The sequence below is a fragment of the Pseudonaja textilis genome, chromosome 6, assembly GCF_049901715.1.
Source record: "Pseudonaja textilis isolate UNSWEBS1 chromosome 6, rPseTex1.2, whole genome shotgun sequence".
In the NCBI taxonomy this organism is placed as follows: domain Eukaryota; kingdom Metazoa; phylum Chordata; class Lepidosauria; order Squamata; family Elapidae; genus Pseudonaja; species Pseudonaja textilis.
The window spans coordinates 33,568,820-33,588,596 of NC_141995.1; the positions used below are offsets into that span (position 1 = coordinate 33,568,820).

At 34.0% G+C, this 19,777-nt stretch overlaps 1 protein-coding gene across 12 annotated transcripts in view; it reads left to right on the forward strand.

The window, feature by feature from the left end:
• PDE5A (phosphodiesterase 5A) overlaps positions 1-19,777 on the forward strand; it is an 87,916-nt gene that overhangs the window by 33,849 nt on the left and 34,290 nt on the right. For all 12 annotated transcript variants that reach the window (XM_087936207.1, XM_026697972.2, XM_087936204.1 and 9 more), the window contains exons 3-7: positions 885-974; positions 11,269-11,340; positions 11,824-11,913; positions 17,676-17,813; positions 18,625-18,692. In XM_087936207.1, the coding sequence (XP_087792333.1) occupies positions 885-974; positions 11,269-11,340; positions 11,824-11,913; positions 17,676-17,813; positions 18,625-18,692 (458 nt within the window). The remainder of the gene's footprint in view (positions 1-884; positions 975-11,268; positions 11,341-11,823; positions 11,914-17,675; positions 17,814-18,624; positions 18,693-19,777) is intronic.

Consider the following 19,777-nt stretch of genomic DNA (forward strand, 5'->3'; position numbering starts at 1 on the left):
GGAGAAGTAAATGCAGATGGCCTCCAAGTAAAGGTAATCAAATAACAGTGCTTCTCTTTCTTTTGGTGTATAGCCTTAAGAACATAAGAATAGTATTGGGCAAGTAAATACATTCAAGGAACCACAAGCAGTGGAAGTAGTTCTCTTTCATTGTTTGTTTGTTTGTTTATTCAAGTCATTTTGTTCCCAGATGGTATATCCAGAAAACACAGGAATTAAAACCAATAGACATCATCCAATCTCTAAAGGGTGGTTTAACTGATATGCTTTAATCTTACTTCTTCTGAATCTCCCTACATTTAGTTTCATTGAGAAATTCCAAGTTCCTACAAGGTGTGAGGTGAAGAAAAACATCTCTTGATCTGCATTTTTCAAAGTCTTTTACTATTGTATGTACCCACCCTATAATGTTTCCTGTTGTCCCTTTTAACTTTATTTTTAACCAAGATCCATATGAATTACATCCAGCCATTTTGGGTGCCCTTTCTTATACTTTTCATCATCCTCAATCTCCTACAATTGAGGTTTGTTGGAACAAAACTCTTGATCAACTTTCTTGATACTACAGATTGTTTTGAATACTTCTGTACTTTATCTCTTCAATATTTTTCTAATCCATGCAGCTACAACTTTCACAACTTTACAGCCTTCTGGTTACGTCTTTTTATGTCTTCCAGTTCTATAATATGAAATGTATGTTTAAAAAAAAAGAAGAAGACAAGAATTCCTAAATAGGTTGAATCTTCTTACAGACTGTCTCAGAATGGAAATATAATTTTCAGGAAGAATTGTTAGTTAGATATCCCACGGTTTTATAAAATAAATAAATGGGAACATTTTTTGAAAAAGTGTGTACACAGTTACATATTTTCTTTCTTTGGCAGGATCCCCGATTCAATGCTGAAGTGGACCAAATCACAGGCTATAAAACACAAAGCATTCTTTGTATGCCAATAAAGAACCATAGAGAAGAGGTAAATGGGAGCATCTTCCTTTTATTCCATTGTAACATTTCTAGCTTTTGATTCTTTAAACCATTTGCTCTTTTGTTTGCCTTGTTAAAAAAGTTTATTTGCATATATTCCACAGAGTAACTTTTGATCTGCTTCATAAAGAATGAAGAATTGGTATACAGCCAGTTTCTCCTTTCAGTGTTGTCATTTTCAAAATAGCATTAGCCATTTTTGGCAATGTCAGAGGGTCTATATTTTCCTTCTGTAAATATCCAAGTTTGTTTAATTCATCTTGCCTTTAGTTCAACAAATTTGGCATTCCAGTGTAGTTTTATATAAGTTATTGTGAAATCAGTAGACTATAAATGTGATATAATTAAAAAGGACTATTTTAGAATTTCCAACATTGATTAGAATATTCCCTAGTAAAACTGGTGACATAAACATATAGGGTCATTGTCTTCAGCAGTGGTGGGAAGGTATCACATATACACAATGCTTCCTTGTGAACTAGAATCTTCCTTCACCCGGTTTCCAGCTCACATGGAATCAGCCCTTGAAAAAACTAGGTTTGTGCTGTAAGTACAGAGACGCTCTTGTCATCTCCTTGACCACCTTTATAGACAAGTGGAGAGCTGTTCACTGCGTCTCACCTGTTGGATTGAAGGCATAAAGATGACATCAGGGTAGGTTTCGGTCCATTTGTTAATACAATGGTTTCTGTAAATCATGATGTCAGCATTTTTAATAAAAGCTATAAACTAAATATTGTTTCAAAAGTGTTAAAACAGCAGAAAAGTCCTTATTTTAGAATTATTATTTATTAAATTTTACTTGCTGAAACTAGTCTAGAATGAAATGATTTGATGGCTCTGGCACACAAACAGCCTTTTTCTCCTTTGGTCCCATAGAGATCAGAATGCAAGAGTGAGACTTCCTGGGAGGTATTCGAGAAAAAAATACTCTAAAATAACAATATAATTACCTGGAGCTTTCTTGGGGCACTTTGAAATTTCACCAGGCTGGGCAGTTTTGATGAGGACTGTGGCTAGTCTGTCTGGAAGGCTGAGAACAGCCTTCTCCAAAACCTGACCCAATGTAATGTAATGTTACCCAAATTGTTTGGTTTAAACAATTTTTTTTATCAAAGTGACATTTATGGCTTTGTCCATGTCTGTTGCATTGCAGCAATTATTCTCTAAACTTGCAAGGAAGTTGACCAAACAATTCAGGATGGAAATTGTGTTCAACTCATTATCCTAGAGCAAACTAGGAAAGGTGCATCTGTGGGCAACTTTCATGATGTTTGCTAGGCTAATTTTATTTATTCATTTAGATTATGTAGATCTGTTAAAAATGAGAAATATATTTGTTTTTTGTCCCAAAGGTGCTTTTCCAAAAGGCAAATGGACTTTTTAATTTGTTTGAAGATATTTCACTGCTCATCCAAGAAGCTTCTTCAGTTCTGATTTTCACTTGGATGAAAAGTGAAAGGTCTTCAAAGAAAAACGAAGTCCAGCTGCCTTTTGGAAAAGCAGCTTTGAGACAACCATGACCTGGATGACTGAGAATCCCCATAGATATTTGGGTTTTTTGCTAGAAAGCAAAGCTCCAACCTCATCATTTTTATTCTAATCATGTATTTGAGACTTTCCCAGGCTATAAGTGATTTCAAGAAAATAAAATATGGGATTGGTTACAACCTCATTTTGTTTGGAAAAGTGCCCTTATGCCAAAAAAAATTAAAAAACAAAAATTTGGCAATCATTAAAACTGGCCCCAAATCAACTAAAACAAATGAGTTGACCAGAATTGGGAGTGATGCCTGACTTCAAAACTCTTGGATAGGAGGTTTTGTTCAGTCTATACTTTATTCAGATAAGTGGCTGAAACAAAACAACAATGTGTCAAGGCCTACAGTCTGCAAGACTATGTTTATGATAGTTTAAATTTTATGATAGCTTAAAATTCTGACACTTGTCTTTGGTGTATGGCATTTTTTTCTTTCCTTTCCAATAATCCCAAAGCGATCAAAGTCTAATATATTTGAACCATACCATGTAGGGGAACCTGATTAATAGCAGATATCTAGTCAATCGTCTTTGTAATTGGTGGAGAAACTGATGACCTTTTTAAAGTGAAATAACTGAATTGTTTAAAATAATTACTCAGATTGATATAGTTCTTAACAGTCAGATCATTTGCCTTCTTAAGCATGAGAAGAGTACATTCCCTTTTGTATATTTTTAAAAGGAAGCATTTTGGAAAGCTTAGAAGAGAAAGCTTTTTCTTTCCCTCTGGCCTTTCAACTCTCTTACCAGAAGGTTTTCATCATTCTACCCATAATAACTAACTGACATATTTCTGGAATGAGGCATGATTCCTGAACCAGCCACTAAATTATAATACGCTTTAGCTATCTTTTCTGCTACTTCCACAATCATATAAGAAACTCTAGTTCATTGTCTTCATCACACCAGAAACAAAAAACCTAGAAAATGTTCAGTATTATGAAGAATTAAAGGGAGTTGCTTCTCTGCAGGCTATCACCAGTGCCATCCAAAGATTTTCCTTTCACTGTCACACCTAACTCCCTAACAAGTGATGCCTCAGTGGCTTGGCCATCTGGATGGATGTAGTGCCAACATATGCTGTGCATTTGGTCATGAAAAGTGCTGAAGACAATAACCTTGTTGCGTATGGAGAACTATGTGTTTTAAAAACAGACAAAAGTGGCTATATTTCGTTTTTTGGTGAAGAGAAAAAAACAAGAGGAATGGTACATACTTTGAAGGAACAAGAATAAAAATGGAATATCAAATAAATCTGGTTCTATCTGCATTAAGCTTTTATCCTCCTTATTAGGCATAATAATGCATAAAATAAACCTAAAAATGTGATGTCCAGCATAGCACTTTGTTATACAATATATTATTTTAGTTCTTAAATGCTGCTTAGCGTAAATTAATAAACATCTAACCAGTTTGAACAATGTTTTCAAGTTTAATCTCCAACAAGACCATAGCAGCAATGCAGCTGTAAAAAATGTATGATTTAAGATTGAATGCAAATTTTATTTTAAAAGAGAGAAAGATGTATTTCCGTCCAATGAAGCCATTCTTGGATTTAGCAAAGTTTTTCCCTAAGTTGTCTTTACTGAAGTCATCTCAGGAAGTAACAAAATAAAAAAACAGACATGCTAGCTCAGTAATAACATAGGGTAAAAAAAAAGGACAGATGGTCCCTCTGGAATTAGAAGTATTTTTTTCAAAGAATGAAATCTGAGATCTGTAAGTACAAGAATGCAGCATGAAACATCCAAATAAAATAAAATGTTGAATGCATCTATCAATGCTAAAGAAGTATCTCTGGTCTGTGGAGGAACAGAGAAAAATAGTATGGGGTTTTTAGTTGTTTTTTGGGAGGGGGCTAAAAAATCAATTTCCTTATTTAAGCAAAAAAATAAGTGGCATTGCTCCGTGTAGCGTATGATACACAATGAAAAGCTTCCTTTTTGATGCAAATGAAACTTCTGGAGGGAAAAAGTGATAAATACTTCACTTAAGAGAAAAAGAAAGAAAACAGTCATCATAGCTTGGTGGACATTGCCATCAGGAAAGTAAAAAAGAATTTTTCAAAGCAGACCAGATGAAGACATTTCTTGGATTCCTTAACCACATTTAATATTAAGTAAAGACAAAATTAAGCTATTTTCAGAAAAACAGCTTGTTACAACTCTATTAGCAGGGCCTGCTAAGTCAAAATATGGAATATAAACAGAAATGACAATGATGAGTGTGAGAGGAAAGGGAAAGAACACTATTTAATATTATCCTAATGCAAATCTAGATTTATTTCCTGACTCCCCTTGTATTGCATTTGGGAAAAATGAGGGAGAGATCCCATATAATAACAACATTGAAATAAATTTAAATAATTACATGGGTCATGCAATGACATTGCCTTGGTAACAAAATAGTAGCTTAGTATTAAACTGTAGAAGAAAAAAATAAAAGGGGTGAGAAATAAAAAAGATTATAAAAATTCAAACTTGTGTTTTGCCTTTAGCAGTCTTGTCTCTTGCCCACTCTTCTACTTTAGAGTCATTTTAGAAAACTCTTGGGATGTAATAGATTAAATATATAACAAAGAGTCACTAAAATATAGTAACAGTTCTAGTAAATAACATGACGGTAATAGGTATCTTAAACAATTTTGATCATGGGTGGGCAAACACAGTATAATAAAAGGTTGCAATTTGGCTGCCGTAGCTACAGAAATCCTCCTCCTGTTTGCTCCATTAAGATTATGCTTCAAATCAAATAAATCTTTATTACAGTCTTGGATCAGCATAATTTTAATCCTGCTTCTTCACTGTAAGTATTTTCTCACTACTCTATTCTATTCTCTTATGTGTCAGCCTCACTAGGTAGATTAAATCAAGAAAACAACTCCACAGGAAGGTTAAATCAGAAATCAAATAAATAAATGAAAATAACAAATAAATAAACAAAACCATGTTTACTGAGATTGGCTATTATAACAGTTTCTTGCAAAGTGATTATAAATATGACCTATCTCATAAAATCCAGATTTTCTGAAAAAAAAATCCAAACAATCAAATGAAGTTGTAATGAGCTTTTACATTGGAATCTGAAGAGAATCTGGAAGCCTTTCTCAGACTAAGCCGTATTTAAAGCTTACCATGAATTTGGAAACCTGGATTATATCTTGACAAATAACATTGGTTATTTTCACAACAGATAATCAATAAATCCTTTAAAGTAGAATAATGCTAGCAACAATCATGTGAGAATATACTCAAGATCATCTTCATTTTGCCACCAGCCATCTTATAACAAATCCAAGTATCTGCGCTTGAATTTTACACCCTGATGGTAATTATTCTCCTCTGAATGGGTTTTTAGTCTAAATTAACATCCGGTACATCATCATCCTCCCCCACTTTTTTTTACTGTTTCCTCACAGCTCTTTAACAACCACAAGTCTCCCTTTCATGGTAGGAGCTCTTTATAGAGAGGAATAGTGTTCTTTTTTTGGATTCTTTAGAGACAGCCAGTGATACAATTGAAAGGCTTCAGATTTCTGTGGTTTAGAGCAAATAAAAATGAAAAATACTGTGTCGTGAGCCAACAGCTGCTAGTTAGCTGTGCACTGGTAGATGTTTACTAAACACACTGGGGAAGTTAGGAAGTTGCTTCAGTTGTAGGTACTTGCATTCTTCAATTCAATTGAATCTCTCCCTTCATTTTTCTAATTCTTGGCAAGGCAGTTTGTTGGGAGTGGGGAAGCAATGAAACATACATTGTGATACCACAGTGCAAGTCTATAAAGTTATGTACTTGTGCCTGACATTAAGATGCAAATACATACAAAAAACTAGGTTGGTGTTGTGATTTCACACTGCATTTTGCCCATCATCATTTTCATGTCATTGCTTTCTACATTTCTAATGACAACTATGGATTCAAGATATTCTTGGTGAAGTTGATGAAAGAGTCAACTCCTTTGCTTTTAACAGTAATGTAATCATTACACTTATCAAGAATCAGTTTCTGGACTAATCTTTGTTGTTTGTAAACTGCCCAGGTATCACCCTAACATTTGAAAAAAAAAAGTATGCAACTAGATCCTTTGGGAAAAGCTATATAAAGGCTAGTCTATTAGTAATAGCTGTGGGTGCAACATTTGGAAGATTGGTTTGCTTGATATAAGATTTACATTGGAGAAAATGGAAGAAATTGCAGTGCATTTAGCAAGCTATAATAACAAATGTTTGATGAAAAGCTGGGGGATGATTTCTTTTTTGAAATGTAGGGTTATCTATTCTGTGTGGTGCCTGTATTATGGAGATAAAAAAGAATTTGACACATAGTGATCTGAACAGAATGTTCTTTGAGATATAATGTAAAATAAACTTTATTTATAGTGAAATGCTTTAGGCAAATCCTGTTAGGGAGTTTGGGAGCAACTCAGCAATGTGCAACATTTTTCATGCACATTTTTTTAGCAGAATCATCACCCAGTGTTGGTTTTATTTCATTTGAATATATTCATTAAACAGCATGACTTTTTGAAAAGCCCAAAGGAGTTTATCATTAACCATGAAAGACTAGAGTTTGGGTTTTATGCAATAGATATGAGAATAAGAGTTTTATTTAAAATGATTTTAATGCCAACTCCACAGAACAATGAAGATTGGTGTAAATCATCATTTAACCACCAAGATATTGAAAATGGTTTTTTTTTTCATTTTTACAACTTGGCTATTGGAGCTTTGGTGCTTGATAGATGAACACATTTTTCCATATGTGTGCCTAGCAAAAGATGTTCTATTGAGGTCTACGTTAATCATAGAAGCCTTGTTTCCTGTTTCCCTTCCAAATTTCAGTGGCCACAAATAATTCTATTTCGGATGAACTCTGGGCAAGAACTTGCTGCTAATTTGCTAAGTCACTAGACTGAATTATAACTGTATTTATTGTATATATTTTTGTGGCTTCCTAGGAGCTCAACTCATGAGCAACAATAAACAATTCCTTCCCTCCCCCAGTTGTGGTTAAACATCTCTGTTGTTGGGATTGGGGTTCTAGCCATTAATACTCTACATGAGGAACATGGAAAATTGCTCATATCTTCACATTTCAACATATAAATTTTTAAAATTACAATTTTAAATTGTATCCTTAGCAGTCAACAACAGCTATATATACCACAAATATAAATTAAAATTTACCATTAAAAACAAGGTAGTCATGAGAAAAACATTTTTTAAGGTAGATGGAAACAAAATATACCATTAAAACCCCAATAGTAAAAAGTAGTCTTAATTTCCCATCCAGACCTGAGCATAGTAGGGACAATATACATTGTGATGCATACTGTACCTATTTCAAATCAATGTATATGATGTCATGATACATAGCTCATTTTAATCAGGAACAGATGCCTGTGTTTCTCAGAAGTGTGCTATTACAGAAAAAGGATTTTTCCAAATATCTGGTGATCCAACTTCTCTAAGTTAGAGGTTGACAATCTTTTAAAGAACCCTACTACAATCATAGTCTTACACAATGGCCTAAATATCTCCTAAATTTTAAAACACCTTCACTCTTCTGAGTATGTCAAATCTTGTTTAATCATTTAAAATTTTGTAATCTGTTTAATTTTTATTTTAGAAGGCTATATGTGCTATTTTAGGGTATATCAAATACTCCAGAACTGTCAAATTAGGTATTAGAATGCATGACAGAATGACTAATGATGATCATAAAATACCACTAACTATAATAGATTGACTTTTTTCAACATATATCATGTTTTTCAGTAGTAAAAGTGTGGAATTCTGCAATAAAACAACCATTTCATTCATTTCTACATATACATACATACATACATACATACATACATACATACATGTACACAGATACATACATACACATACACACACATATATATCTATATTTCTCTATTTTTAAAAGTCAAGTGTTTAATTGATTCTTAGATTCATATATGGGTTTAATTAAAGTATAATAAAGGCCCATGGCAAATACCGTAAGCATGACATATATAATTTGCCCTCCACTTGAGGTGTAAAAGAGTAAATTCATGTCTGCTGTGAATTATGGGAATTAAATACATCTAAGAGGTACCTGCTTGCACTATATCAGCAGTCACTCAATGCTGGATATTGCAGAAGAAATTATCTCTGAATCAGTGCTTCTCAACCTTGGCAGCTCCCAGAATGCTGGTTGGGACATTCTGGAAGCTGAAATTCTTAAACTTGCTAAGATTAAGAAACACTATCTAGATACTATTTGGCTGCTCTGATTTTCAGAAAAGAGGACAAATGCATCTAGGTTTTGGGACACATTTAGGCATAAGATAATAGAATGATACAACTAAAGGATATGCTTGTTTTAATTCTATAAATCTCTTTGGGAGGACCTAGCATGCTTAGAGCATTACATATGAATAATTTTTTTTTTGAATCAACAGAATAATCTGGTGACAAATTTGCTTTCAATGTTAGCTCCCAACCTCTCAATATTGAATAGGTTTTATTACTTTTAGGAATAGTTTTCTCGAACATCGAGTTGGCAAATCAATCTAAATATGAATAGAAAGACTGGATAATGTTGCAAAAACTCTGCACCTTTGGTAACTTTATGACTGAATGAAAAATGTGCCTCCCCCCCCTCCTTCCCTCCTCCCCTTTGCTCACCTTTGAAAAGTAACTTTTTGTTTTGCAAAGGGAAGAGGAAGGTCAAAAATAATTGGGGTCAGGCTGATTACAGTTGCAGAATTTAGAAAAAAATGATGGTACATTCTTAACAAATCACACTAATAATTATATTGAAAGATGTCCAGGTAACACAGCTAACTGCTAGCCACAATGTGGGTAACGCTTGCTGGGGGAAATAAAGACAAGTGTGTGTCAGACAGGTGTCTATGATTATTTACTACTTACTTTGTTGTTTGCAAAGTAAGGTAATTTTGTCAACATAGTACAGCTTCAGAAAGTAGCCCTCCACTTTTCAATGAGTTTTTTCTTCACTTCATGAGAGTATTAATAGAGTTATTTTTTGAGCACTGTTGTGCAGACATATAAAGCTTTGTGGTACAATGGGAACATTTAGAAACATTTTTTCTTATTTATACAGATGCCTTTTGTAACATCAAAAGCCATATTATGTCCCAAGAAGAACTGACTAATGGTCTGGCCGGGCTTAGCCTGGGGAACTAAATTCTAAATAAAGTTTTAGAATCTGTCTGACATAGCTTTTGTCGGTATCTATTATTGGGAATAATCACAGGGCTAAATGAGATGTAATTTAAGTAAACTCCATTTATGTGCACATTTTTATTGAGCAAATAGCAGCAGGAGAATTGGGATCATTATTAGGCTTACAACAGGAGAAAAATTGAATTATTTTCTGCTCTGATGATAAAAAATTCTCTTTTTCAACATGGACTTTCCTAGAATACAAATAAAATATATAAAATGAGGATTTTTCAATGTGACATAGCAAAATGGTTAAATTTCCATTTTTGATCTCTTACCCCAGCCCCAAATAATTTCTATTTTTTATAAAATAGAATGCATGTTAAATGTTAAATGCAAATACATCTTGTTGGTTTGGTTAATAGTCATACATTCTGGTATCTTCCATATGTGATCGTATTTTGATTTCTACAATGGCATATGAAGTCCAACCAAACTGGAGGGTAACAGTTAGAAAACCTGAGATAGAAGATACATGACAATTGTTGAAAATTATAAGCCTTGATTTCCTTTTCCTTTCTCGGCTACTTTCATGATGGATCATGTGGCTAAAGATACATAGGGGTATAACCTGGCAGTTCATTTAGGGGCACTAAATCTCCCATAAGACCTATAAATGACGTAGGAATATATAATCTGAAAGAACATCAAATTGATGCTATTCCGAACAAAAAAAAATAGCCAGAAGGGTAAAGGAAAAATGGGGTAGCATTACATCAATTTTCAGATGTTGTATATCTACATAAAATTGGGAATAAAATAAGATAAATTTGAAAAAAATAAAATGTATTGTCTATTTAGGTTACACTATAGCATGACATTTCTAAAGTGGAGTATATTTTACTGAACTTTGAAAGGTAACAACATGTCTATACAAAATTTTCAGCAAGGATTTATATTCATATTTTTAATGTAACTCCAACAAATTTATTGTAATACTATCATGAACTCATTCCACTGCAAGAAACAAATATTGGTTAGAATTTGATAGGGAAAGCTTAGGATATTAAATTTGAAAAGCAATGAATTATATGTGTTACTATCAATGTACTCTGAAGCCAAAGAAGATTGATCACGGCTCCCTATTTTGAATAGCTCATATTTCTGTAAGTGCCTCAACATTTGTCTTAAGGTATACAACTACTCTTAAATCATTTAAGTTGTTTCATTTGGTTCCAATCTATTCAAAGCAGAATAAGATGCTTTTGGCAGAACTCATGGCAAACCAAGATCATAGAATTTACCCTGAAATAAGACTAGATTGGCCCCAGGGATTCACAGGGTTTCTGAAAAGTAAGGAATAGGGAGTTTAGAAATGTTTATTCTTAAATATATGTGGATAAGAGAGTTGATATAAGTTTTAAAAGTAAGGACATTACTGTTTCATAGAGTTTTTTTTTTTAATTTCATACTTAAGTCTTGGACATCTCAGGTGACTATTAATTTCCTTATGTTTTTCATCTGAAACCTGTTTGAATGAACTATATTCCTATATTGATTTTTAATCAGGTGGTTGGTGTGGCACAAGCAATCAACAAAAAATCTGGTGGTGGAGCAACATTCACTGAGCAAGATGAGAAGGTATATTTTACAATTTAATTTTTAGTAATAAATGTTACCATGCCGTCTAAAGTCCAGACAATTCTGGTAGGAATTCATTGATCCTTTCTAAATAGAATTTGTGATGAGCGTTTGTAGGACATCAGAATTAAAACGTGAACAAAAATGGCTCATGGTCTCAACAAGATTCAGTTCTTACTTTTAAAAATGGAAGCCTACATTTAATATTTCACACAAGACTGAACATTGTCTGCATCTGTTTTTGTGTTTGCAAAATTCACCACAACTCTTTACACTAGAATCTAGTTGCATGTAATATTGGTATTTTAAGACATATAAACAGCACTTAAAATAAAGTGCTTAGGAATTGGAAATAAAAAGCTTGTAAATGCTCATGCATAATTAAATAAAGGTGCATTTCCAAATACAAATCAGACTGTTAGAAGTTTGGGACTCCAAATCTGATAATCTTTAGTTATATAACGTTTGATGTCCAATTTACAGGATTTTGCTGCTTACTTGGCATTTTGTGGAATTGTTCTTCACAATGCTCAGCTCTATGAGACTTCCCTTCTTGAAAACAGACGCAATCAGGTGAGGTGAAGATGTCGTCTCTATGGGTGTGGTGTGTGTATAAGGGATATACTATACTAAAACATTTCTTTCATGTTTTTTTCATGTGCATCGGGCATAGCCAGGGGTGGTATTTAGCAGGTTCTGACCAGTTCTGAAGAACCGGTAGCGGAAATTTTGAGTAGTTCAGAGAACCGGCAAATATCACCTCTGACTGGAGATTTTACAGTATCCTTCCCCTGCCACGCCCACCAAGCCATGCACACAGAACTGGTAGCAAAAAAATTTGAATCCCACCACTGGGTATAGCCAATATGTATGGTATGCAGTTTTGAGTGTACTTGGTGTCATAATTGGTAGCTGGTCTCAAAGGAGCAGGAGATGTTGGCAGTATCCATTGCCGTCTTCCTGCATTGAGATCTAACTTTGAAAAATGACTGGGGATAAGGAATAAACGGTTGCGCATATAAGAGAAGGAGATGACAGAAACTACAGAAGCTTAATCTAGCAGCTAAGGGCAGGTATATAAGCATTTCCTCCACAACAGTCACAATTTGTCATGTGGCCCTTGGGAAAATGAATTGCCCATCCCTGCAGTAGACTCCAACTAAGCCTTTATGTTATCAGCTACTAAGGTTGAACTACAAACATAATTATTCCCAGAAGATGACGTGCTACTTTCATCCTACTTTCTATCAAGGGATTCATACATAAGCCTAACAATTCCTGACAACAAAATGTGTCAGTGTACTTTGTAGTATGGCATTGAGGAGGGAAGTTTAATTCTTCCCTTGTTGGTTGCAATCCCCACCAAAATCCCAATATAGACCACTTTTAGGCTGGACTTCACCGGAAATACTTTTTTCCAAATGTAATGGCTATGGTGAGGCACCAATTGGCTGGAGAGTTATGCAGCCTGCATCACGCTAATGAGCTGGAACGTTTATACCTATTCTAGCTACAGGTAATTCTTAACGTACAACCAGTTGTCTAATGTCCCTTCAAACTTACAATGGACTCAAAAACAGTTATTTATGACCCATCCTGTTTACAACTGCCTCACTACCCCCATGGTTGCATAATTGCATTTCAGGTGCTTGGCAATCAGCTTGCATTTATGACAGGTAACAACAACAGTTGGATGATTGTCTTTTGTGAGATTCTTTGCTGTTTTCCAGAACAAAAATGGTAGACATAAATTGGATATGCTGGATTCAGACTTACTACTATATATTTCACTAAACAGTTATCATAAAATTAATCGTAAAATCAAGTCTGGTCATATGATGACTTAATTTATGACTGCAACAACATACCACCAAAATTACGGGCTAATTGTGCTGGTAAATGAAGGACTGACTATATTCTGTAATCCTTATTATAACCAGAACATGAAAAGCATCTTGATCCACCATCATCCACCAGTCTGGGTTCACCTTTCTACATTAACCTTGCAATTAAGGACTATGCCCTCTGGATTCTTTTAACAGAAAGATTGGATTCGTAATAGAGCTACTGTGTTCTGAGAAAATGCATTTTTCCCATGTAATTCAATGGGAAAACAAAAGTAAGAAGAAATTTGGAATACAGTATATTGCTTCTATTTATGTATTCTTCTTGGGATAGATCAGATGCTTAAAGGGAAACAAAAATGAAGGAAGATACAGTCTGAACAACTCTTTCTTCCTAGTCATAAATTCCATATTTTGGAATGAATTTGAGGTGGAATAAATCCTGTTCCTTCCTGTTCTGTAAATTTGTTCAGACACCAAGGCTCCCCAAAATGTATTAATAGGGTGTTTACTATAACTGGTAGGGTAGAACTGTTCTTTCAGTATGCTTTGACATCTACCTATGTACTTTGTTAAAGGATTACTTATGTTCTACTACTTTTTACAGAGGGAAGTATCTTGGCTTGCCCTTACCAGTATGCAAAAACATTGGTAGGAATCAAATGGGTGGATAGGGCTCCCAAGCTTTCCCAGGATTAAGTTGTTTGCAAAAACTGTCAACATACCAGCTTAAGATCTTTGCCAGATCTGAAATTCTGTGTTACTTTGCTTTCCTAAGCAGTATCTCCTGCTTCTTATTAACAGCTTGAGAATTGCCCTAAAAATCGTTTCATCCACTCATGCTACAATTTTCAGAGAAATGAAATACACATAGAGTCAATGAGTTAAACATCATTAGATATAAGCCTTCAGTAGTTTATGACTATATTTAGTAAAGAATATATTTGATTAAAACAATCAAATATTCTGTTTCAGAAGATAGGCAAATGTTTTTTGTTTTCTGTACTTATGAATTCAGATGACTTTACGTTAAGCATTATATTTACCAGTCTTAGTTTGCATACTTCCTTTTCTCATCATTTTCAGAAATTGCTTGTTACTTGCTCTTCCACTATTAGGAACCTTTGGATTTACAAGTTTTACAGTACTGGGTCAGTAACTTCAATTCATATTGAAAGAAATTTTAAGCACATGTTTAATAAACTTAAAATGGTGGGGGGAGATGAGCAGTAAGATGGTGATTGTAACTTTGAATTTTGAAAGTCATAAATGGAATGAGGATCCAGAAAAAAATGAAATAAGATTTTGGAACCTTTCCCATTGGGAAATGCTTTTGTTTTGAATTCTTTAAAACAATCATATAAAAGAGGACTTTAAAAATGAGAACTAGTAGGAACTAAAGATTATAATTAAAGGAGAAGAACATTCAAACACAACTTATAAATGCAGAATATAAAATAGATAGATCGTTTTTAAAGGATCCTATGGAAGAGAAGCAAGTTTTATCTGACAACATTGAGACTAATTTGGAAGTGGATTTAAACATGACAAACTACAAGAATGACATGGAAAAAGATGTTGCACTGGATATACAAGCCCCCTGCCCCCCCACTAATGTCTTAATAATTAAAAGGGATATATAAATAAACCAAGAGAATGACTAAATAATTTTCCTGAATTGGATTTACAAAACAGGCTTGTAAACGTTTTGAAGGATTTTGTGAGAACAGAAAGAAAAAGTGAAAATAAATCAAGTTCTTGGACATTATTTAAAATTACTAAAGATCAAGATTATTAGGAGTAAAATTTGAAGGTTAAAATAGATACATTATTTTTAGTAACTCTTTGCCCAATGGACCTTTGTGATGTCATGGCTGAAATGACAAGACTTTTAAGGATTTGTTTATAGATAAGAGAGAGAATGTGGTAAGGAGATCATTTGCTATATTTTAAGAAGAGGTGATAAGTTATTAAAATTGTTTATTTGTTGTGATAAAGAGGGAAGTCATTTCTTTATATATTTCTATTTTTTTCTTTTAGTAGGTGTTTTATCCCTGCAGTTGTAATTTTTAATAAAATTCATATTAAAAATATTCTGGGATGCTATCATTGGAATCCATCAGTATCCCTTTGATTGGTGGCAGGTCCAATTCCAGAGAAGAATTAATTTGGTTAAGTAGGATCATCTACTAACTTAAAATTTTCTATCATAGTTTAGTTCCACTGACATTATTAGACTGTGTTTACTCAAGTTGGAAGAAGACCTCGGAGGTAAAATTACAAAATACTGCCCTATCTTTTACAGGCTTGCATTATTTGGTTTTTACCAAAGCTAAAGAAATTGTCATGTAGCAGATAATATTTATTGACCTGTAGAGAGATAATGCTGAAATTTTTCCTTAGGGGAACCTTAAATAAACTTTTGGAGGCAGCTAAATAATTTTGTTTGTATAAAATATCATAGAACCTTTATCATAGATGCATATATGAAACATATGAAGCATATGAAGAACGGTTACAGTAACTGGGCTTGGCTAGTCTAGTGAAGAGAAGGACCAGAGGAGACATGATAGCAGTCTTCCAATATTTGAGGCGCTGCCACAGAGAGGAAGGGTTCAAGCTATTTTCTAAAGTACCTGTAGGCCAGACAAGGAATAATGGATAGAAACTGAACAAGGAGAGATTTAATCTGGAAATAAGGAGAAACTTTCTGACAGTGAAAACAATCAACCAATGGAACAGCTTGCTCTCGGAAGTTGGTGGAGCGCCATCACTTGACACTTTCAAAAAGAGATTGGACTCCCATCTGTCAGAAATGGTGTAGGGTCTCTGGCTTGAGCAGGGGGTTGGACTAGATGATCTGTAAGGTCCCTTCCAACTCTGATTATCTGTTATCTGTTAACCACATCTGATTCCTTATTCTGCCTAAAGCAATATTATTGGCAGCTCTGAAGTTTTGGATAAAAACCCATAAAGGCTTAAGCTTTGCCAGATAAGTATCCCTTTGTGGATCAACTGATCTCAGTAATAATCTCAGTCATAGCATGCTGTAATATACTATCTTCAACTTTACAGGAATGTAAATCCTAATTTTTGTCTGTTAAACAAAAGGACATGGGTTGGTATGCTGCTGATTTTATTGTGAATGCACTTCGTGTATTTAACTTACGTCAAATAAATTCCCTAATAGATAAGACAAATTTCCTTTCTTCTCAATCAGTTTGAAGATGCAAATTCTGTTTCAGAAACTATATTATTAGGGAGAAAACAAGACAGTTATTAATCCAACCTGACTGAAATTAAATTAATTTGGGAATTTTTATTTAAAACGTTACAGCAGTTTGTTTTGTAACTGGAAGTAGTTTTATTTTTATGCCTTTGCATATACCTTAAAATGTAGCTATTAGTTATAAGTATTCAAACTTTTAGCAGTTTAGTAGTGGTATTTTATTGCTTCACTGGATTCTTGTTTCTTCCTATGTAATTTAATTTTTTTGATAGATTTCCATTTGTACTCTGTAAATTCTACTGTATAACTGTACAGTTAGTGACCATAATGAACCACCTGTTCTGTTTGTCATTATAAATTGAATGTTATTTTTCTTTGGTAGAAATTCAAAATATAAATCTAATTTCTTTAGTGTCCTTTTCCTCCTGCTTTCCTCTTCCTAATATCTGGTAAATATTTATAGTTATTCAGAATCTTAACATTATATGAATAATTAGAAATTAATGTCTCCTTGGGTTGTTGTTTTCAGAGATATTTCCTTATCAATTCTTCAATCTCTTAACAACAGCAGATATACTAATATAATTGAAAAGTTTTTAAAAGTGAGGGAGATTAGAGAGGTGCCTTGAAAGTAGAATTGTACAGCACTGTCAAACATCATGAATTGACCACAGGAAATATTTATGCCGTTTCATATGATGTCATAAATGGTTTTATAAAATTTGCCAAATTACATTTTGTAATTTAGCTCATCTGAGGTATCTTGGTTCCAAATGTGTTGCTCTATGATGTACCATTTGGCCCAGTTAAAGGTTACTCTTTCAGCCCAACATATTGCACAAGATTGTTATTTAGGAATAAAATTGAGGGTGTTTTTTTTTTACATAGGGTGCCTTGAGTTCCAACTGGAAGATGTTCCTTTTAATGTGCTGAATAATACTATAGTAGAATGCAAAACCTAAGGGCCTCTTTCTGGAGAAACTGATATATAGATTCTGTAGGAGGAGACTGTGGATGCTCTGTAAGGTCAAAATGTATACACAATTCTGGGGAGGAAATGTAAGTGTAAAACTGTAATCAATATGTGGGCAGAGGTCTTGCAAAGTTTATGCTGTTCAAATTGCAAGCAATAATTCATTATTATTTTTTACATTAATGCCATCATATGGTTTTCTCAAAAAACTCCTAGGGAGAGGGGGAAATCTGCCTTCAAGATGATTAAAGTATGATTAATTTGACATATTTTTTCCCTTTCGTTGCAGGTACTTCTTGATCTTGCCAGTTTAATATTTGAGGAACAGCAATCATTAGAAGTCATTTTGAAGAAGATAGCTGCCACTATAATTTCCTTCATGCAAGTGCAAAAGTGCACCATTTTCATAGTGGATGAAGACTGTTCAGTAAGTACAGACCCTTCCTGTATTCTCAACTGGCTAATTGTCAATTGTGTCAATGGCAAAGTGTGTATCTGCACAATTACAGATACCAGTAGTGTTTCAGCCAGTTGGATTGATTAACAGTTTTTGATGCCTTGTTAAATCCTAACATGACTACTACATGGCAACAAATACCCTTAGGTAGTATTAAGAAGCTTAATATGAAATTAGGCTGCCAACCATATAATATTAAAAACATATGATGTCCATGTTGAAAGGCCAGCATTAATTGTAAATTGGTTATGGGTACAATTTTAGGCATTGTGTTGACCTTTTGCATCCTAACAGATTTGGGCTTGGCTGTTAGAGATGGCTAATGTTAACATGATCCTACTCAACCAAGGTCAACCAGAGAAGCCCTATTGAAGACGCTGTCATTTCCCAGGTTTGTTACTCTGATTCATTGGAAAGAACCATCTCTTTTATGGAAGCTACAGAAAGCAGACTTTGGGAAATGCACAGGTATAAAACTGCCTATTTTAAAAAGGATAGTATATGAATCATCATCATATTCAACATACAAGGTGAAGCTCATTATGTATTAAATTAAATTGAGCCTAATATACTGTATAAATTAGAAAAATGGTATAAACATTCTAATATGTTGGTTTTGCTTATCCTGGGTCTTAAAAATGCTTTATGAAATACAGTAAACCATTGATAGTTTTTTGAAGTCATTTTTCATGAGGCAGAAAATAAATGAATTACCCTTTTTACAATATAAACAATTTTACTAAACATTTTAACTAAGCCCAAACTCTGTTCTTATATTTAGGATTCATTTTCCAGTGTTTTTCACATGGAATATGAAGATATAGAAGATTCCAGTGAGATGCACAAAAGGTAAAAGGATGAGATTCAAGAGATTTTCATAGCTTTACGCAGATACTTTTCCTTAATAGTACAAGCCAGCAGAGTTCAGCACTCAGAAACATGACCAGCCTGACCCCATTTAAAAGGATAGCTAGCTTGTACATTGCATTAGGTTCAGCGAGATTAGCAAAGGGAGGCGGTGTTCATTTCGATCAGCTTTAACAGTCAATTCAGTTTAGTTTATTACAGTCATAGACCAGAGACCAGAACAAATAAAAACACTCAGTAAATGTACCATTAAAAATTCTAGTATAAAATAATAAATAACAACTAAAATCTATGATAAAATCCAGTCTGTCAATTATACATGGTCTACATACATTAGACTCTATATATTAAAATTACAATCCGTAAAATGTGTGGCCCGCTGTAGGTTCAACGCTAAAAGGGAAAGGGATAAGCAGTGCAAAGGGTTTGCCCCATTTGTTATATAACGTGGACACGTTTTTCTGATGAATCCCCAGTGCAGAAACTAGCCACCTGTGCTTTAATTATGGACTCTTCATCTTTAAGCACCCACTGGAGATAAGCAATGTCGGAATGGCCAGGATAGCTAACAATTATTGGCAGAATACGTTTTTTCCGACTCTGTGCAAAAGGAACATCAAAGAGTACGTGACCCACAGTCGCCACATCTCCTGAGCCACAGGAACATTAGCATTAACAGATGGAAGAGTTGGAGATGTGGCATATACATTTTTTTCTTCTTTTTTGGAACAATGTATCACTTTACACCAACAATTTGTGTGTGTGTGGGGGGGCAACCTATAACTACTTTCTACAATTTCCCAGTGCTTTCTTTTTCTTTTTTCTTTTTCTTCATGCTGGAGATGAGAGGCTGCCATCTAGTGGCATTATAGGTGCCTCGGCATATACTGAATGGGTCTTGTGTTGCTCACCGCCTTGCAAGCGCTTCTTGTTTCTGATATTCAATTATTCATCAATTTATTAAAATTCACTGCTGTGAGTGTTTCCAAAACTATAATAAACAGATACAAATATATTAAATAAGTAACTTGCTTTTTCTCCAGGAATTCTCAAGGTCATGTACGTGC